This window comes from Ptychodera flava, chromosome 13, assembly GCF_041260155.1.
Source record: "Ptychodera flava strain L36383 chromosome 13, AS_Pfla_20210202, whole genome shotgun sequence".
Taxonomy (NCBI): Eukaryota; Metazoa; Hemichordata; class Enteropneusta; family Ptychoderidae; genus Ptychodera; species Ptychodera flava.
In genome coordinates, this window is record NC_091940.1 from 13,217,178 (window position 1) to 13,234,348 (window position 17,171).

Consider the following 17,171-nt stretch of genomic DNA (forward strand, 5'->3'; position numbering starts at 1 on the left):
TTATTTTATTTTTTGCGTTGTTATTATCTTTGTTGTGTTTATTGTATTTTTGCTGTTATATGTGATGACTTCTTGCCTATCATCTAGGGGGATGTACCAAAGATGCACTCGTCCATAAGGAAGGGGTTCAGTCTAAATTAGAAACTAAAGATTTTGTCCACGACTTTTTTAAAACAGTAAACATTAAAGATTACATGTTTTAACACTGTAGAGTATAAAGCACCTATAAAAATCACAAATAATGCCGTACACAGATGAATCCAATGTTATATTCAGAAAGAGATTATTATTAGATGACTAACAATCATTAACGGTTGTCATATTTAGAAATATCACAAATAATTAAAATTGCATGACTTTCTTACAACTCAATAGTAAACGCAAATCAACATATACGTATTTTAATCCGTTCGGAAGTCATATATGGAAGTCTACCAAATTTGCTTTAACATTCTTTTCAAAATACAATATATTTATGGGGTATTTTAACCCTTGACTACCAAGGCCAATGTATTCCTATATACCAGGCCCTTATGTAAATATTGATAAAATCCTGGGTGGGGTCATTGCATGAACACTGCTTAGAGTAAAAATTAATTAAGTACCAATAAACCATATATTTTCTGAATCAGCATGAAATTTCCCACTTTTTCATACATAAGTTTTGTATTCCAGGTCACGTGACTGATCACACGACACATCATGTGACCAGAGTTGGCAAACAATATGAATATTTGAAGCATCAGAACATGTTTTGAATCCATAAAATGACGCAAATTTGAATACAGTTGCAATTTCCATGACTTTGTCTTTACATATACGGGTATGTAATAAAAACTACCCTTTTCTTTATTTATAGATGTACCTATTTAAGATTTTTCTCACAAAAGGCAGAGTAAATGAACCACAAACATCAGCATCTGACATGAGTCTGTATTTGAAAATCAACACATTTTATAGTAAACACCTGCTTATGTCTTCCTTGCAGAAACATGCATCTAAAATGGTTATGATTTATCAAAATAATTCGCAATATTTAAAAATACATTTTAGGGAAAAACATATCACATGACCAAACACATGACCAGTCATGTGACCAGTCATATTGATAATATGGCTGCTATACAATTTCACTGGCTTATAGTAAAAAATTGTATTTTCTCTAGTTTCATTACGAATATTGCTGTTAATAGAACATATTTACATATAAATCATTTGTTTTCAATAAATAAGCATTTCATATGATAAAAAAAATCCATAAACATCTTCACGATCGTCCGTACTTGCTGAAAAACTGTAAACAATCAGCGCGACGCTTCTGTGATCAGCCTGACCTTTCAGGGTCGAGGTCATGGGTCACGACATTTGCTTCCGGATTTTGGCCATACTCGGACGTACGGGGGCGCAATCACATTCAGACCAGATCGGAATACATCAATCTTAGTCACGCTGCATGCCGACGCCAAAATTACGGGATTTTTAGCGACAAAAACGAAGCAAATACGCCTATTTAACTGTGCCGGATATATCCGGCACTCAAGGTATATGGTAATTCAATATGGCGCCGGATATATCCGGCGCCATAGGTAGTCAAGGGGTTAACGAATTCAGGTATCACAGACACCTATTAAAATAAACTTTTATTCGTAATGGATCGTTATTGTATGTAAATTTATTGTATATTTGCTATATTTAAAAAAACCGTCAATGACGCTGTACCTTCTCTAATGTGTGGCCAGGTCAGGTAATTGGTTGTTGGCATGGAGTTGTTGGTAAATAGATGATGATGTAGGGGCATGAGGTGGGATATGGACCAAAAGAACCCAAAAGATGATTAAATACATCAATCAAAAAAATTCTACGCTACAGTATAAACTGCCTAAAGATAGTTCAATGTGGAAAAAGTTAAACAATTCAGAAATAAGAATTAACAGTCCAAAATAGTAATGACGCACTTCCTTACTGACCTGAGTGCATGTGAAATACACAACCTGGCATCTGTAAATTAAATGTATACCAAGTGATCATTTCCAGTCACTTTTAACTGTTTTTAATGGATTTTCCAAAGAGTCCTGTGGAAATGATGAAAAACGCTTATCTGGTCTTGTGTTTGTATAACCTCATGGCTGATAATTGTCATAGTATTGAAAAAAAATTGAAAGTGAAGAAATTACTGTTTTAATAGGCATATTTTCCTTGAAATACATGACCGTGTAAAGAATATATGCTAAAAGTGTTTAAGAGTAAATTTCTTTTCAAAAAATAATTTAATTTGTGACCAAAGGATTTTTATTCTTTGAGTTTACAAATTCAAACATTGCAATTTGTTCAATCATCTTGTGCAGTGCAAAATTTATAAAATGACTGAAAAACAAAAAAAATTGGCAGAATTACAGTCTTTGTGATGTAAAATTATGGGTTGACATCACGATAACTGTTAATGTGTTTGAAGTACTAATATACTATAATTTAAAAAAGAAAAATTCATGCAGAAACGGTAAAATATATTGTCAGCAATGTAGTGTTAATTTTGACTTTACATCAAAATATGCCTTTGCTGGATACCAAATATATAGGGCGAAATATCAGCCATGTTCAGCAAAATCCACACAACAGCATTGATCCTTTTCTAATTTGATTTGATTTGCTTATGTTATCCTTGTATGACAGTCAGTACAATATGGAACTTGAACACAACACAGTGAATAAAGCAGGGTTTTACATGACGCGCATTTCTGCGTCCTTTACGCATAAAACCGGACGCAGGACCCCTCAAAAACTGAACTACGCGTCCCTTCGGACGCAGAAATATCTGTTGCTGGTGTATATTTTGTGAGCTGCTGAACACGCAAAACACATCCCAGTAAACCTTACCGACCCCATACTTTAATGGAATGCTCCGTAGTGCATTGGCCTCCACGGTTTGATGACCAATGGTACCCGCGGAAACAAATTTTACTACCGTAAAAAAGTGACTTTCAAAATGTAAAATGATTCTTAATGGTCGATTTCTTGTTTGCGGCGATCAATACATCATTATGCATCATGGCGGGTCGTGTCAAACACCCAAAACAAGCCGATCTGCGAAAGTTTTTCGGCGGCTGCGGCAACAAGCACGATGCCAGGTTGGTCGAGGCCGAAACAGCAGCTACGGCATGCGATACTGATACATCAGGTCCCCCGGCCAAGTCAGCAAAATACGAACATTCAACAGAAGTTGGCTCGATAGATTTAAATGGCTTCGATATTCTGAAGAGCGAAACGTCATGGAATGAGACGTATGTTTGAAAGCGAATGTTACATGCCCGTTCACGGAAGGTTGTTCTAATTTTCAACATTCAACTCTCACTCGTCATCAGGACTCGAAAAGTCATCTCACAAGTGTTAAAATCCTAAGCGTGAGGTCACAATTTACTACTGCTCGCAAATCTGCAGAGGACCGGCAGTTGCAGGGTAAGAGTAACGAACTCGAGGCGTACGCTGCACAATTACGTACTGTTTATCTGATCGCTAAACGTGACCTTCCATGCAATGTATTCACTGACATCATGCATCTACAGAATCTGAACGGCTTAGACATTGAATATTATAAACGTCCTCCGATAGTTATGGAGTTTGAAGAGTGTATTCAACGTGTGATCGAAGTCCCTGATTGATAGCATACATGCAAGTCTTAGTGATTTCATCGGCCTATAATGTTGGATGAGACTTGTGAACATAACCGTTCATAAGAAACTTGCCATATATGTTCGATATATTCAGAATGGCGAGGCGAATGTTTCTTTCCTCGGTAACCAGCAAATTACAGATGCCACTACTGCAGGGATCGAAAACGCCTTGATTGAATTTTTGACTTGGAAAGAAATCTGTGACGCGGCCGTAGACAAAATATATGGACTAGGAACAGACCGGGCGGCCGTTTTTGAACGGGTACGGGTGGGTGCAAAATTAAAAGCCAGAAATCCCAACCTTGTTCAAGTGCATTGTGTTGCACATCGATTGAATCTTGCTGCTTCTCAAGCAGGCAGAGATATTGAATATTGCAAAGAATATCATAATTTAATCCATTCATTGTATAAATACTTTAATGACTCTAGTGTGAGATATGACAAACTTAGAGAAATTCAAACTGTTGAATGGGAAGGCAAAACAAATTACTGAGCTACATCTGTTCACTGGTTGTCGGTTGAATCAGCTGTCAAGATGATTTTCATCAGTTTTGAGCCAATTGCCTTGGCACTTGAAAGTGACAAAAAAGGGGAAAGGCTGATCGGCTGTTGAAATTATCTCCAATTCATTGTTTCTGCTATTCACCGCCTTATTGATTGATGTCCTTACTGTGATTGGAATTTTGAGCCTTTTACATTTCACAAAGATTCTGTCAACCTATCCCATAAAGTGTTCAGTCTACTAAGGGCACATTGAATACAATGACTAATGATTCACACACTGTCAGAGAAGTCTTTAATGATTTGGGTGATGTTCCTGGCAATGGTCAGAAAAACACATACAAAAACATTCAAATCACTTACAATCAGCCACTCAGACAGAGGTTCTGTACTGTGAGAGAAATTATATCAACAAACTGCTGCAGTATTTAGATAGCAGATTTCAAATGATGAGATGAATATTCTAGAATGTTTTGATGTAATTCTAAACCCACACAGATATCCTGAAAATTTGGCCAACCTACCTGACTATGGGGTCAACCAGCTTGATCAACTGTTGAATCATTATACAATACACCAGGTATTGATGCTGATAGAGCTAGGGCACACTTTCTGTTTACAAACACTTCACAAGATCTCATAGGGACGCACTGAATTTTGATATGTATATCAAGCTGTTGCCAACTGATTTTACAGAGGAGTATCCTGATTTTGCCATTCTTGCTAAAATTGCTCTTGTCATACCAGTGTCCTGTGCCCCATGTGAGAGGGGCTTTCCAGTACAAAATGCCATCAAACAGAGGGCAAAAAATACCGTAGACTCAATCCTCAAAGGCTTAATAGACTAATGTTCATCAAACTGGTTGGCCCCATCATAGATGATTTTGACTTCATGAACACTGCTAGGTTATTTGCTGAAGGAGCTGTTGCAGAGTGTGAACTCAAACCTACTGGACTTGCTAGGTGAATGCCATTTCAGAGTATGAAATTACTTACCTTCTTGTCAATTTGACAAATTTGAATACTTGTTCAAATTTCACAACATTGTGAACTTGTCATTAAAGTTATGAGATCATTTTAATCATGAATAGTGTTCTTTGAATTGATCAATGAGGGCCCTGAGCAGTATAACTAGAATTTTCATGTAAGAATTATTTTAAGAAATGTGCAACCATTTGCCGTGTGTGTTATAACACTAATTGAACACAGTGAAGACCATGGCATGGATAAACAATAAAATATTCTTTTGAAATAAATTGGGACCCCCATATTTTGATGTAGGACTCCCATTTTCTAACACCAGGGGTCCCAGGGACTCTCAAAAGTAAAAAGTGATGTAAAACCCTGAATAAGTATGCTGTAAATGAAATGGTGTGGCTGCATCCACATGCAGCAATAGGAGTGCCTTTGTCTCTCACCCCTCATTTCCAACCTGTCCCATCCCTGAAAAAATAGTTTGGTCTTATATTTATAATGTTAATAATTCTGTATTTGTTAAAATGTGCGCATCTCAAAAACTTTTGATCATAAACATTTTCATTGTTTTTTATAGCTGACCAATCAGTTAACCTGTTTATTTTGAATATTTGCGCATTTTTCCTCAGTATTTGACATTTTCTGAATACCTTCTTATTCAGTTTGTCATTTTCTAAAAGTTTAAATGCTCCATTGTGTGGTCAAGCTTTCCACAAGCATCAAATGTGGTACTTCATATAGGAGGGTCTGCCTCTAGAGGGCGGGCATCATGAACACTCCTGTGTTTGTTGGTTAATTCCTCCACGTAAACTTCTGATTGTACTGTAAACATTGAACATGGCCGACGTCCGATTTTCCTGTCTAAAACTTTCACTCATTTTCGTTCATATGACTCTGAAACTCCAGGAAACAATGGAAGAAAGGGTTATCTTGAAATATTGAGGTACTCGCCGATATTTTGCAAAATTAAATGAGAAAAATGCAAGGAAAAATGCCGACAGGCTTACACAATGACAGTTTTCAGACTCGGAGGCATATGATCATCTCTGCAGATTATACAACAGGCCCAGATCACGTGAGGCCATGAGGGGATATCCACGCAACTCAGTACCAAACACTAGCGCTCACAGAGTGAGCAAACACAAGTGAGTACCCCTAACGTCAGCTCAGTAGTCTGTAATAGATTGTAGTCAACTAAGAAACCTTGGAGAAAGGCTTAACACTGTGGCTATGCTGCTAAGTCCCTTTGATTTTTGTCACAGCTCAAAATCGTTCTCCCACACCTCAACCTGAGCCATGAACACCCCCACCAGTTTATGATATGACCCATCACAATGGCATGACGTCAACGGATCTTGACAGACGGAAGTCTTGACAGACGGAAGTTCTTGACAGCAGCATATTGGTTTTCAACTCTAATACCTTCTCTGTCTATAAATAGACACGAGAAGGTAAAAATAAATGTTCAAGGACTTAATGTGGAGCTGCACGTTGCCAACACAGTTTTTTTCGAAGGAATATTTCTCATCTAAGATGACAAGGAAACCCTTACAAACTATTTTGTGAAATGTAATATTTCACTTGAAACAAGAGTATATCCTCATTCTAAAACGGCATGGGCTGAACGACTGACACTCAAAAAAAGTGCTTAAAATCATGGTTAGCAAAATAAAAATGCCTCTAATTCAAAATGTAAGAATTTTATTGCAAAACAAAATAGTTGTTTTGTTATATAGCATTTAAAAACATAATGTGAAAATTTCAGAAAATATGACCCAGCTAAAACAGAGTTATATTCTTTGGAAATCTTGAAATTCGGATAAAAGGGAAGCAGGAATTCAGGTGATTTGCATACATTTGCATACATTAACCCTTCTATATCATGCAACTTACGACTGCTTGCCAAGCTAAAAGGTGAACCTAACCAGTTTTTAATCTTGGGTAACAAATTAATAAAAATTGGAAGAATATTTGCAAAATACAGTGCGTTGGGTGCAGTGCCCTCTTGACAGTTTTTTCTTGATATTCCTATTCCTAAAAACTCTACCATAACCTTATTTATATTAGAAGCTATTTGGGCATTAATTTGGCAGCCATATTTAATTTCTGAAAATCATCAAAGTGTCTTTTAAAAACATTGAACCAAAAAAGGTGTTTCTTCATGCTCAAGAAATATAATTAAACTTCAAAATGGCTGAAATAGATTGTTCAATACATTTTATTACAGAAAATTTCTTTTGTATTGGATTTATGCAAATTAACGAAGTGCCAACGCAAATCATTGCACCTCAAACATCATTTGACCATGCCAAAGAAATACACTTTTAACTTTGAAATCACAAAAATAGCTTTTTTAACCCTTTGACTGCTGTAATTTTTTACACTAAAATTTAATGTGATATTTTACCAATTTCTGTGAACATTTCTGTATGTTTTTTCATTATTTTTGACCAAATGGATATCATTTTTCAGCAGCTACATATTTTAATCAAAATTTTGGCAAAAAGCAGAAAAATTGACTGTGGTACATTTTATAAAGTTGACAAAAATAGACTTTGGCGCCCAAAGGGTTAATACATGGTATATGACAGAAAATGTCTTTTGTAGGTATGTTGGCCACCATATTGGAATTATGCAAATTAAAAAATTACCTGTGCAAATCATAGCATCTCGAAAATCGTTTGTCCATGCCAAATATATACACTTTTAACTTCGAAATCACAGAAATGGCTTGTTTACCCATTGACTGCTGTAATTTTTTACACCAAAATTTTAATGCAATATTTTACCAATTTCTGTGAACTTTTCTGTACGGTTTTTTCATAAAATGTGGACCAAATGGATATCATTTTTCAGCAGCTACATATTTTTATTAAAATTTTGGCAAAAAGCAGAAAAATTGACTGTGGTACATTTTATAAAGTTGACAAAAATAGACTTTGGCGCCAAAAGGGTTAATACGTGGTATATGACAGAAAATGTCTTTTGTAGGTATGTTGGCCACCATATTGGATTTATGCAAATTAACAAATTACCTATGCAAATCATAGCATCTCGAAAATCGTTTGTCCATGCCTAAGAAATATACTTTTAACTTTAAAATCACTGAAATAGCTTGTTTAGTACGTGGTATATGACCGAAAATGTCTTTTGTAGGAATGTTGGCCGCCATATTGGAATTATGCAAATTAACGAGGTGCCTATATGAAACATTATACCTCCAAAATGATTCCCTGAGCCAAATTACTAGTGTCAGACTTTGAAATCACTGAAATAGCTTGTTTAATATGTGATATATAGCCAATTATGTTATTTTGTTGGATGGTTGGCCGCCATATTTGATTTATGCAAATTAGACATATTTCCCCAAGGTGGATTCGAGTAAACTTTTAATATGTTGTTCTGGGTACCTCATTAAAATGCATTCTGAAGAAAAAAAATTATGTTGCAATTTGTGGTGGGTTAGGTGCCAAAATCTCGTAGATTGACTGGACTATTAGGATAGTATGACTTCCAGCTACCAACACAATTATTGAACAAATCACAGAAAGGGTGAAATCACATTATTTTATTTCAGACAGGCAAGAAAAGGTTTGTACCAATGATTCTGAGTTAATCCTCTTTCTACTGGGTTCCATAGACAAACCATAGAAATAAATACCACTTGGGAGAAAGAGGATTAATTTCATTGGCAGCACATTCAATACTATACATATAGATTCAGGGTACAGATAAACTCTGCATACAGTTTGCATGACAGAAATTACATTTAGCAGCATCTGAAAGAAATGGACTTTAGACACTAAGGTAGCATGTGCCTCAAGTTTTTTCACAATAGCTACTACTCATGTGAGGTCATTTGAAGCTCTCCGGGTGATTTTCAGTCCATTTTTGTAAAAATTGAAATCTTTAATTTCTCCCCAAAGAGTTTACACAGAGATAGCAGCTATTTTGAATTTCAAATGTCTGTAAATGTTAATGGGCAATTTTTTTCTGTGGTGCTAAAGTTTGCATGGATGACTTTTCTGAGTATGAATTTCAAAATATTGGGACTAAAGTTAGTTTGCAAAATCCTAATTTGATGAGGCTGGGCCTAATATAGGGATGAAATGGTTGAATAACAAAAGTTAAACTTGACTTGGGTAATGAAACAAACCTGAAAAAACATCTCATTTTCTATCCCCTATCAGTTATCACCCACAGAAATTTATGCAACAATAACATTGGTAACAGAGTATACACAAGGGAACACCTTTATCTCTGAAACAATAACAAGTTACAGCTACTTTTTCCTACCCGATCCCGGTTAGCATCCCTTGACACTGACAAATGCAGGTTGCCAGGCACTGCAGCTCCCCTGACGACAGCCTGGGAGTAATCCCTGATGCCCAGATGTTCGGCCACGCTGGCTGCAGTGGTTAGCGTGGCAGTAGCCGTGAGTCCAAGGAAGCACCTCACACCAAGCCGATCCCTCAACACCTGTCAGGCACACAACAATGAAAAAAAAATTAATTGGTCTTTGAGTCTCGAACCAGATGAGGTCTTTTCTGCCTGACTCAATCATGTCTTTTGGGTATACATTGTATGTGGTCAAATGTGCCCTTATTACCATTTTGCACATTTTGAATTGATACTGGTCTTGCATATACATCGCCAGGCTTACATTTAAGGTTGCTTGTGTGTTTTGCTTTTGATTTTCATCCCTTTTTCCCCTTTAGACTTCCTGTGTACATAAGGTACGGTATGATTCAAATTAATTTACATTCAATTCTCAATAACATTCAGGCTCACCATGTGAAAAAAAAACCACCTCAAAAGACCATCAAAAAAAAATAGTGAAACAAAACCAAATTAAGAAATGCACTTAAGAAATGCACTATGTTGAATTGAACATGTATGACGCTGTTTGAAGGGTCGACTTTTAAAAAAGGCGTTTCCTAGCCAGGGTCATCCAATAACACCTTGATTGAAGTTTCTCACAGTGCATTGGTACAGATGAATTACATGCACATGTATTTAAACAAATTTTGTGCTGTTCTTTGCACTGTTGTATGGAAGTACGAGTCATGCCATATTAACATGCATGTCACTGCTAATGCTATGCAAAATGCTGTATTAATTTCACTGTTAATTACCATGTTCTGCTTTCTTCAAAATTCAGGCAAATTCTGTTTACTTTTCATCGCACTGACCGCAAGTTAAAAAAATGGCCACTTCACTGCACTCTCTAAACTCTTAATCACACCACAAATCAAACTTGTTAAATGTTCAGCACATGTACACACAAAAAAGGCCACTCCAACCACTGTACTATCAAAATCTTAAGGTAGCTACATACCTTATAGACACTTTCAGTTTCAGATTTTTATTTTTCTCAGAAGTTCCAAACCCCAATAAAGTAAATATTTTCTGAAAGCCCTGATGTTGGGAAATCTGACTGCACACAGTACACAGTCATTATTTGCATAATAGTCACGTGACAAGCGTTTTGCTGAACCTTCCAAAAATTGGTTTTGCCTCCCTTTTAATAGCGAACACACTGCAAGATTTCCAGTGGAAATTTATGCATTGACAAGCCTTGGCAATACACTTCAAATCTGTGTCTGCAATTTTTTTCTCCGAGTCTCCATTCAAATTATATGGCGCAACAGTTACAATTCCTTGAAAAGCACTTTAGTCTAACACCTTTAATGGCGCATAACAAAAAAAAAAAAGGTATATAAAGGAAATCCCAGACACAGATTTGAATATTACCAGGGCTTGTCAATGCACAAATTTCAATCGGAAATCTTGCAGCATGTGCACTAAAGGCGGAAAAAACAGATCTTTGGAAGGTTCAGCAAAACGCTTGTCCCGTGACTATTATGCCTCAGTTTTTTTGGATCACCCTGGCTTCATTTATCCAAATGTATTTATTAATAACTATCAAAAAATTATTAAAATACTTTTTTCGGAAGAAAATGTAAAATATTTAACACCACATCCTTGCAGCAAAATAGAAAATTAAACTGTACTAAATTAAGCGAGAAAATCAGAGCTACACAAAAATAGATTAAGACTTAGAATTTCCAAAAATTGTGCAGCAAAATAGAAAATTAAACTGTACTAAATTAAGCGAGAAAAGCAGAGCTACACAAAAATAGATTAAGACTTAGAATTTCCACAAATTGTGTTCGGTAGTTAAGAATTTATGAACAGAAAGAGAAAACCGCCCCATTTTTTCAACAGGTTACATTGTTAGATAAATGCTGTGACCATTTCAACTGCATGCCTCAGACTTGAAAATCTCTTCATATTTAAGGCTACGAAAAATAAATAGTGCTGTTCTGATAACATGGTATTTAAAAATAGGGTAGGTAGGTAGGCAGGGATTATTTTTTTCCAAAATATGTTTATTTTTAAATACACATTTTTCAGTGGTTCAGGGCAATCAAACACTGGCCACAACATTTCAAGAAAAATGTATCATAGCATATAAAGGAATAAAAACAAAAGACATCCTCATTCAAGCAAAAATCAAACACGAGATAACGAACGTGTGATTTTACAGATTTTTCTATCTTTTTTTTTAATACTTCCACGTTTACATAGCTCTAAAAAGTCTAGGGTCGGCAGGTTAAAAATAGGGTAGGTCGGGTTATCGAAACAGTACAATTTTTGGGGGGCTAACCACAAAAGTGGTAATTTGTAAAAAAGTAATTGTTGAGAAACATAATACAAGTCCTCTATCTGCCCACAACTAAGTAGTGAGAAATGTTACTTAAGGCTAGAATGTACCTTTGGGCAAGATATGAGGACTCATTTTGAACCTCTCAGAGTATCTGAAGTTTTCATCGGCTAATTTTAGAGAATATCGAACTTTCAATTTTTCCAAATAGAGTTAACACAGGGATGGAAACCCTTTTGAATTGAAAGAGTAGATACATGTAAATATTTGGGGCTTTGTTTCTCTCGTGCAAAATTATGTATGGTGACCCCTAAAAGGGAATGATTTTGAGGTGTGTACTATCTTAAAAAGGACATTACAAGTGTGAAATACAGTTAAAAGATTTCTCCTTTTTACAATAGGTAGCCAGTAACTGTCATCTCTCTCTGTTTGTCTTTGCTGATCTTTGAGTTGTGATTCCTTTCATCTTCCAATTTTGCAGTGAAACATTGTCTAAAATGTACTTATTCCACTTTGTACACCTTTAGAACACTATGAATCATTGAATGGGGTATTTTGTTTTGATACACTGTCTGAGTAATGTAGCCTCAATATGAATACACAGATTTTTTTTGTCACAAGACTTTAAATTTTAGCTCAGTCATCTTGCCACAAATGCATACACTGATTTCTCTGTGGTGAGGGAACCAATTTCACCAAGAAATTTTCCGTTCCCTTTTTTCACAAAGACATATCTGAAAACAGTTCAGCTTTGTTTGAAACACAAGCTGCGGAGACCTTCAACACTGATATTCCTGTCTCGTTTGTGTTGGCATGAAATTCAAGGCCAAGCACTGAACATGATGTACCTAATTAGCCACCTCCTCTCTAGTCTGAGAATAGCTTTCTCAGGAAATAAATTTCTCACAAAATGAACAGAGAGGTATTCAGGTTAGGTAATGATTGTACTTCAGCATATTTGTGGTCATTATCAAACACGCAATCACTATAATTAACTAAAGGCAAATAATAATATAATAATCATAATAATAATCATAATCATAATAATCATACTAATATTTAATAGCCAAACCAATAAACTGTTGACAGGAAAATACCTTGGTATTGTTAAAATACTACACAGAAAAACAATACGTAACAACAGGTTACAAAACCTGACCTAACCTATTTAAAACCCTCCAATCCTGAACTTTTTTAAAAGTCAGACATGATTTTGCCAAATTAGCTGTTTTTGATATCACAGTGTTGCATCCGATCAAAAATACAAATAAAAAGGTTTGCGACCGACTTACCCTATTTTTTCACATTTTTGATAACCGTACCATATTTAGCCTATTTTGCTGTTTTTTGATGTGTTGCACCCAATCACAAACAAAAACAAAAAGGTTTGAGACCGACCGATTCTATTTCCTCAAGTCACATTGACAGAAACACAAATATTGGTTTATTTTTCTTATTACAGTCCTCCTGTGAGTGGGGTTAATTGGAAAAACAAAATGGAATTAGTATGGTTGAAGAAAAAAAAGATGACATTGTCCACTTTTGTTGCCATACCAACCAAGTTAGTTCACAGTGGCCAATGGGAAACAGCCCTACACTTTGCAGTTGAAACATTATGACAAAAGCATTCACAATGCCATTGTGTAATTGGTCGAGAAAAAAAAATTCAAAAAATAAGCACTCCTCAAGGGAAAAAGATTAATATGGATATCCGTGAAACGTACAGTAATGGTAATCTCATATTACAGAAAGCAACAAATGTAAAAACAGCGTGCATGTTTACGACATGATACAGTACTTGTACATGTATGATCTCTTGAACAACATTATTTATAGAGAATAGCGTCAAATGCACTACAGCGACAGTGAACTTCAACTGAATTTGGCAGTTCTCCCTACGGTGTTCATAATATTCACATGCACGGAGAGTTGATCTTTACCTTGCTTATTGTGGTATCTCCCATCAATGCATCCGGATTTGGATTACACGAACAAACTGTAGCAGCACTGATGGCAATAGTGTATGATATGGACTCTGATCGACATCACTGAAGAATATAAATGCGTTCTGACTGCCAATTACGTGCGGTATCGTCCATTTCTTTCAACGGAGCAGTGACAGTGGAGAGTCGGGCAGTCAGCTACTGACTTCAACAATCAAACGAAAAGTTTCCGGATACGACACAAAGAACAGCTACTGTGATAGAACAGTGATCAATCTACTCTTGAAATTTTGCAAAATTCTAGCTCTGTGATCACGTACAGCTGGAGGATTTCAAAGAAAACAGCTTCGATGACCTCAACAGCAATCAGTGATGTACAACGACAGCTCTTCAAACCTGTCAATGCCTGGGGACGGCTCAGATGGACATCTTGAATGCACGGAAGACAGCTCAAAATTCCACTGTCTTATGAAAACGCTTGTAATCACCATCGTAAGTATCCTCACAATCTTTGGAAATTTATTCAGCCTAGTGATTATTCCAAGACTGCAGAACCTACCGACTTATTCCAAGCACTTTAGGTTTTCTGTCACTCTTGCTGACTTTGCAATCGGAATAACCGTTTGTTTGCCGGGAACAGTCTCGAGTCTCACAAGAACATGGATACTTGGACATGCAATGTGTGAAATACAAGTTGCATTCACAGTCACTTTCAGCGTGGCTTCCATGTATTTCATTTTAATGTTGCACGTAGAACACTACATAGCCATCAAATGGCCACTGCACTACAACTTCATCTTGACAGTCAGAAGGTGCTTCTTGGCGCTTTCTTGCGGGTGGATGCTCTCCGCTTTTTATGCCGTCCTCTTTGTCGTGCTTGGCAGAGCCGAGATTCAGTACGATTCATCAATTTTCCTCTGCAACGCCTTTGGAATTTTCAAAGATCCGTCCCTGAAGCCACTCCTGTTTGTGTTCACGTGCACCACTGTGTTGCCGGTTTCTTTGACCACCACCGTTGTGAACTTCAAAATCCTTCGAATCATCAAGAAGCATCGGACCACAGTTCGGCCGCAGGCGACTTTGGACGCAACTTTTTCCATCAGTTTACAGAACGCAATGCAGCCTTCTCACAGCACTGGAAGTGAAACCTGCTCGGCCAGGATACCACTTGCCTCGCTGAGTTTCTTGTTTTCCGTGTGCCCTCTGCCAGCTTGCCTGATATACACGACTGTCACTGCTACTCCTGTCAGCGGAGATGTTACATTTGCCTGCTACTGGCTTTACCTATCCCACAGCCTGTGGAACATCTTTGTCTATTCAACCTCAAGCGTTCAGTTCTGGAAAACTTCAAAACAGCTCTTGACTAGCATGGTTCACTTATTTTCAAGAAGTGACTCAGCCCGTCAGGCAACGGTAAATCATGTGGTAACCATTTCACAAAGACAGTCTACAATCCAGATGGCAGTGTCTTCAGTCTGAGCGGGCTACAAACAATTTTCCTTATACCTTTCCACGGGAAACTCGCTGATCTAATACTTTGCCTGAATGGAGTCGATTACATTTTCACAAAAACTGCACGTAGGACTCCCATAAAATGCACAGGACCGGCCATGTTGAATTGTAAAATTTTTTAGGGAAAATTGGAAAAGATATCAACATCGAATTACAGTAAGTACACACTGTATAGAATATAAAGAATAAATGGAGTGTATACTCAGACCAGGTCATCCATTCTCAATTCTGTTGAATCAAAACTTAACTGGGAGAGATCCTTGGCCAAATCACTTATTCCATGCAAATTTACAAGCAAAACAAATGACCTCTGAAGAAATATGTGTGTAATAAAAACAGAAAAACTTTTTTGTCATTTCATATATTCATTGTTCTTATGTGTGCGTCATGTTTGATGGTAGCCACATTGTACAAGCTGTGTAGCTATTGATAAGAGATGCCTACAAATTGACACGATGAACTCTTGCGATTTCCATGTTTTCCTCATGTATGTGCTTTTACAAATATACATAAAAATCTTTCATATTGAGAAACAGATTTCTTATGAACCATTAGCGTAATTAATTTCAGGATCTTGTTTCTAAAACTGACATTTAACTTTTTTATACGAATGTACTATTATTCCAGGGACAATTTAAATAAAGTCATTTGTATATTCATAATTTATACATGTGTCTGTTTTGTCTTAGAGGAACTTTTAAAATAGTGTTTTTTCATTAACCCTGACAAATGGATGTGCAATGGTACAAAACAAGCAGTGATGGTGAAATGTTTCCTGATTGTCAGAAAGACAAAACGGTAAACCTTGAATACTAAGATCTCAAAAAAAGAAATCCCACTGAGATTTTTTTCAAGGAAACTTTAATTCATTTTTTTCTTTTGGATTAAAGAATAAAAGTCTATATGTAAATGTCCATGTCTGAATATAGCAGAAGTCATACAGTTGTACATGTAATGATGGGAGATATACATTTGGTTGAACGATGTCAAGTAACTTTGAGTGATGTACACACAGTTGTACATGTAATGATGGGGGATGTGCATACAGTTGGACATAACAGTTGTATACATTTAGTTGTAAATGTAACTTTAAGTGATGTACATACAGTTGTACAATACTACATGTAATGATGGGGGATGTGCATACAGTTGTACATGTAATGATGGCAGATGTACATACAGTATACATTTACAATGTATACATTTAGTTGTAAATGTAACTTTGAGTGATGTACATACAGTTGTACATGTAACTATGGCAGATGTACATACAGTTGTACATGTAACTATGGCAGATTTACATACAGTTGTACATGTAACTATGGCAGATTTACATACAGTTGTACATGTAACTATGGCAGATTTACATACAGTTGTACATGTAACTATGGCAGATTTACATACAGTTGTACATGTAACTATGGCAGATTTACATACAGTTGTACATGTAACTACATGTATGACAGATTTACACACAGTTGTACATGTAACTATGGCAGATTTACATACAGTTGTACATGTAACTATGGCAGATGTACATACAGTTGTATATGTAACTATGGCAGATGTACATACAGTTGTACATGTACTGATGACAGATTTACACACAGTTGTACATGTAACTATGGCAGATTTACATACAGTTGTACATGTAACTATGGCAGATTTACATACAGTTGTACATGAAACTATGGCGATTTACATATATACAGTTGTACATGTAACTATGGCAGATTTACATACAGTTTTACATGTAACTATGGCAGATTTACATACAGTTGTACATGTAACTATGGCAGATGTACATACAGTTGTACATGTAACTATGGCAGATTTACATACAGTTTTACATGTAACTATGGCAGATTTACATACAGTTGTACATGTAACTATGGCAGATTTACA

At 36.2% G+C, this 17,171-nt stretch overlaps 1 protein-coding gene across 1 annotated transcript in view; it reads right to left on the minus strand.

Annotated features, from left to right (window-relative positions):
• Positions 1 to 17,171, minus strand: part of LOC139147482 (ATP-dependent DNA helicase Q4-like) — a 54,093-nt gene that overhangs the window by 14,083 nt on the left and 22,839 nt on the right. Inside the window, exon 9 of the mRNA XM_070718592.1 lies at positions 9,441 to 9,623. Within this exon, the coding sequence (XP_070574693.1) occupies positions 9,441 to 9,623 (183 nt within the window). The remainder of the gene's footprint in view (positions 1 to 9,440; positions 9,624 to 17,171) is intronic.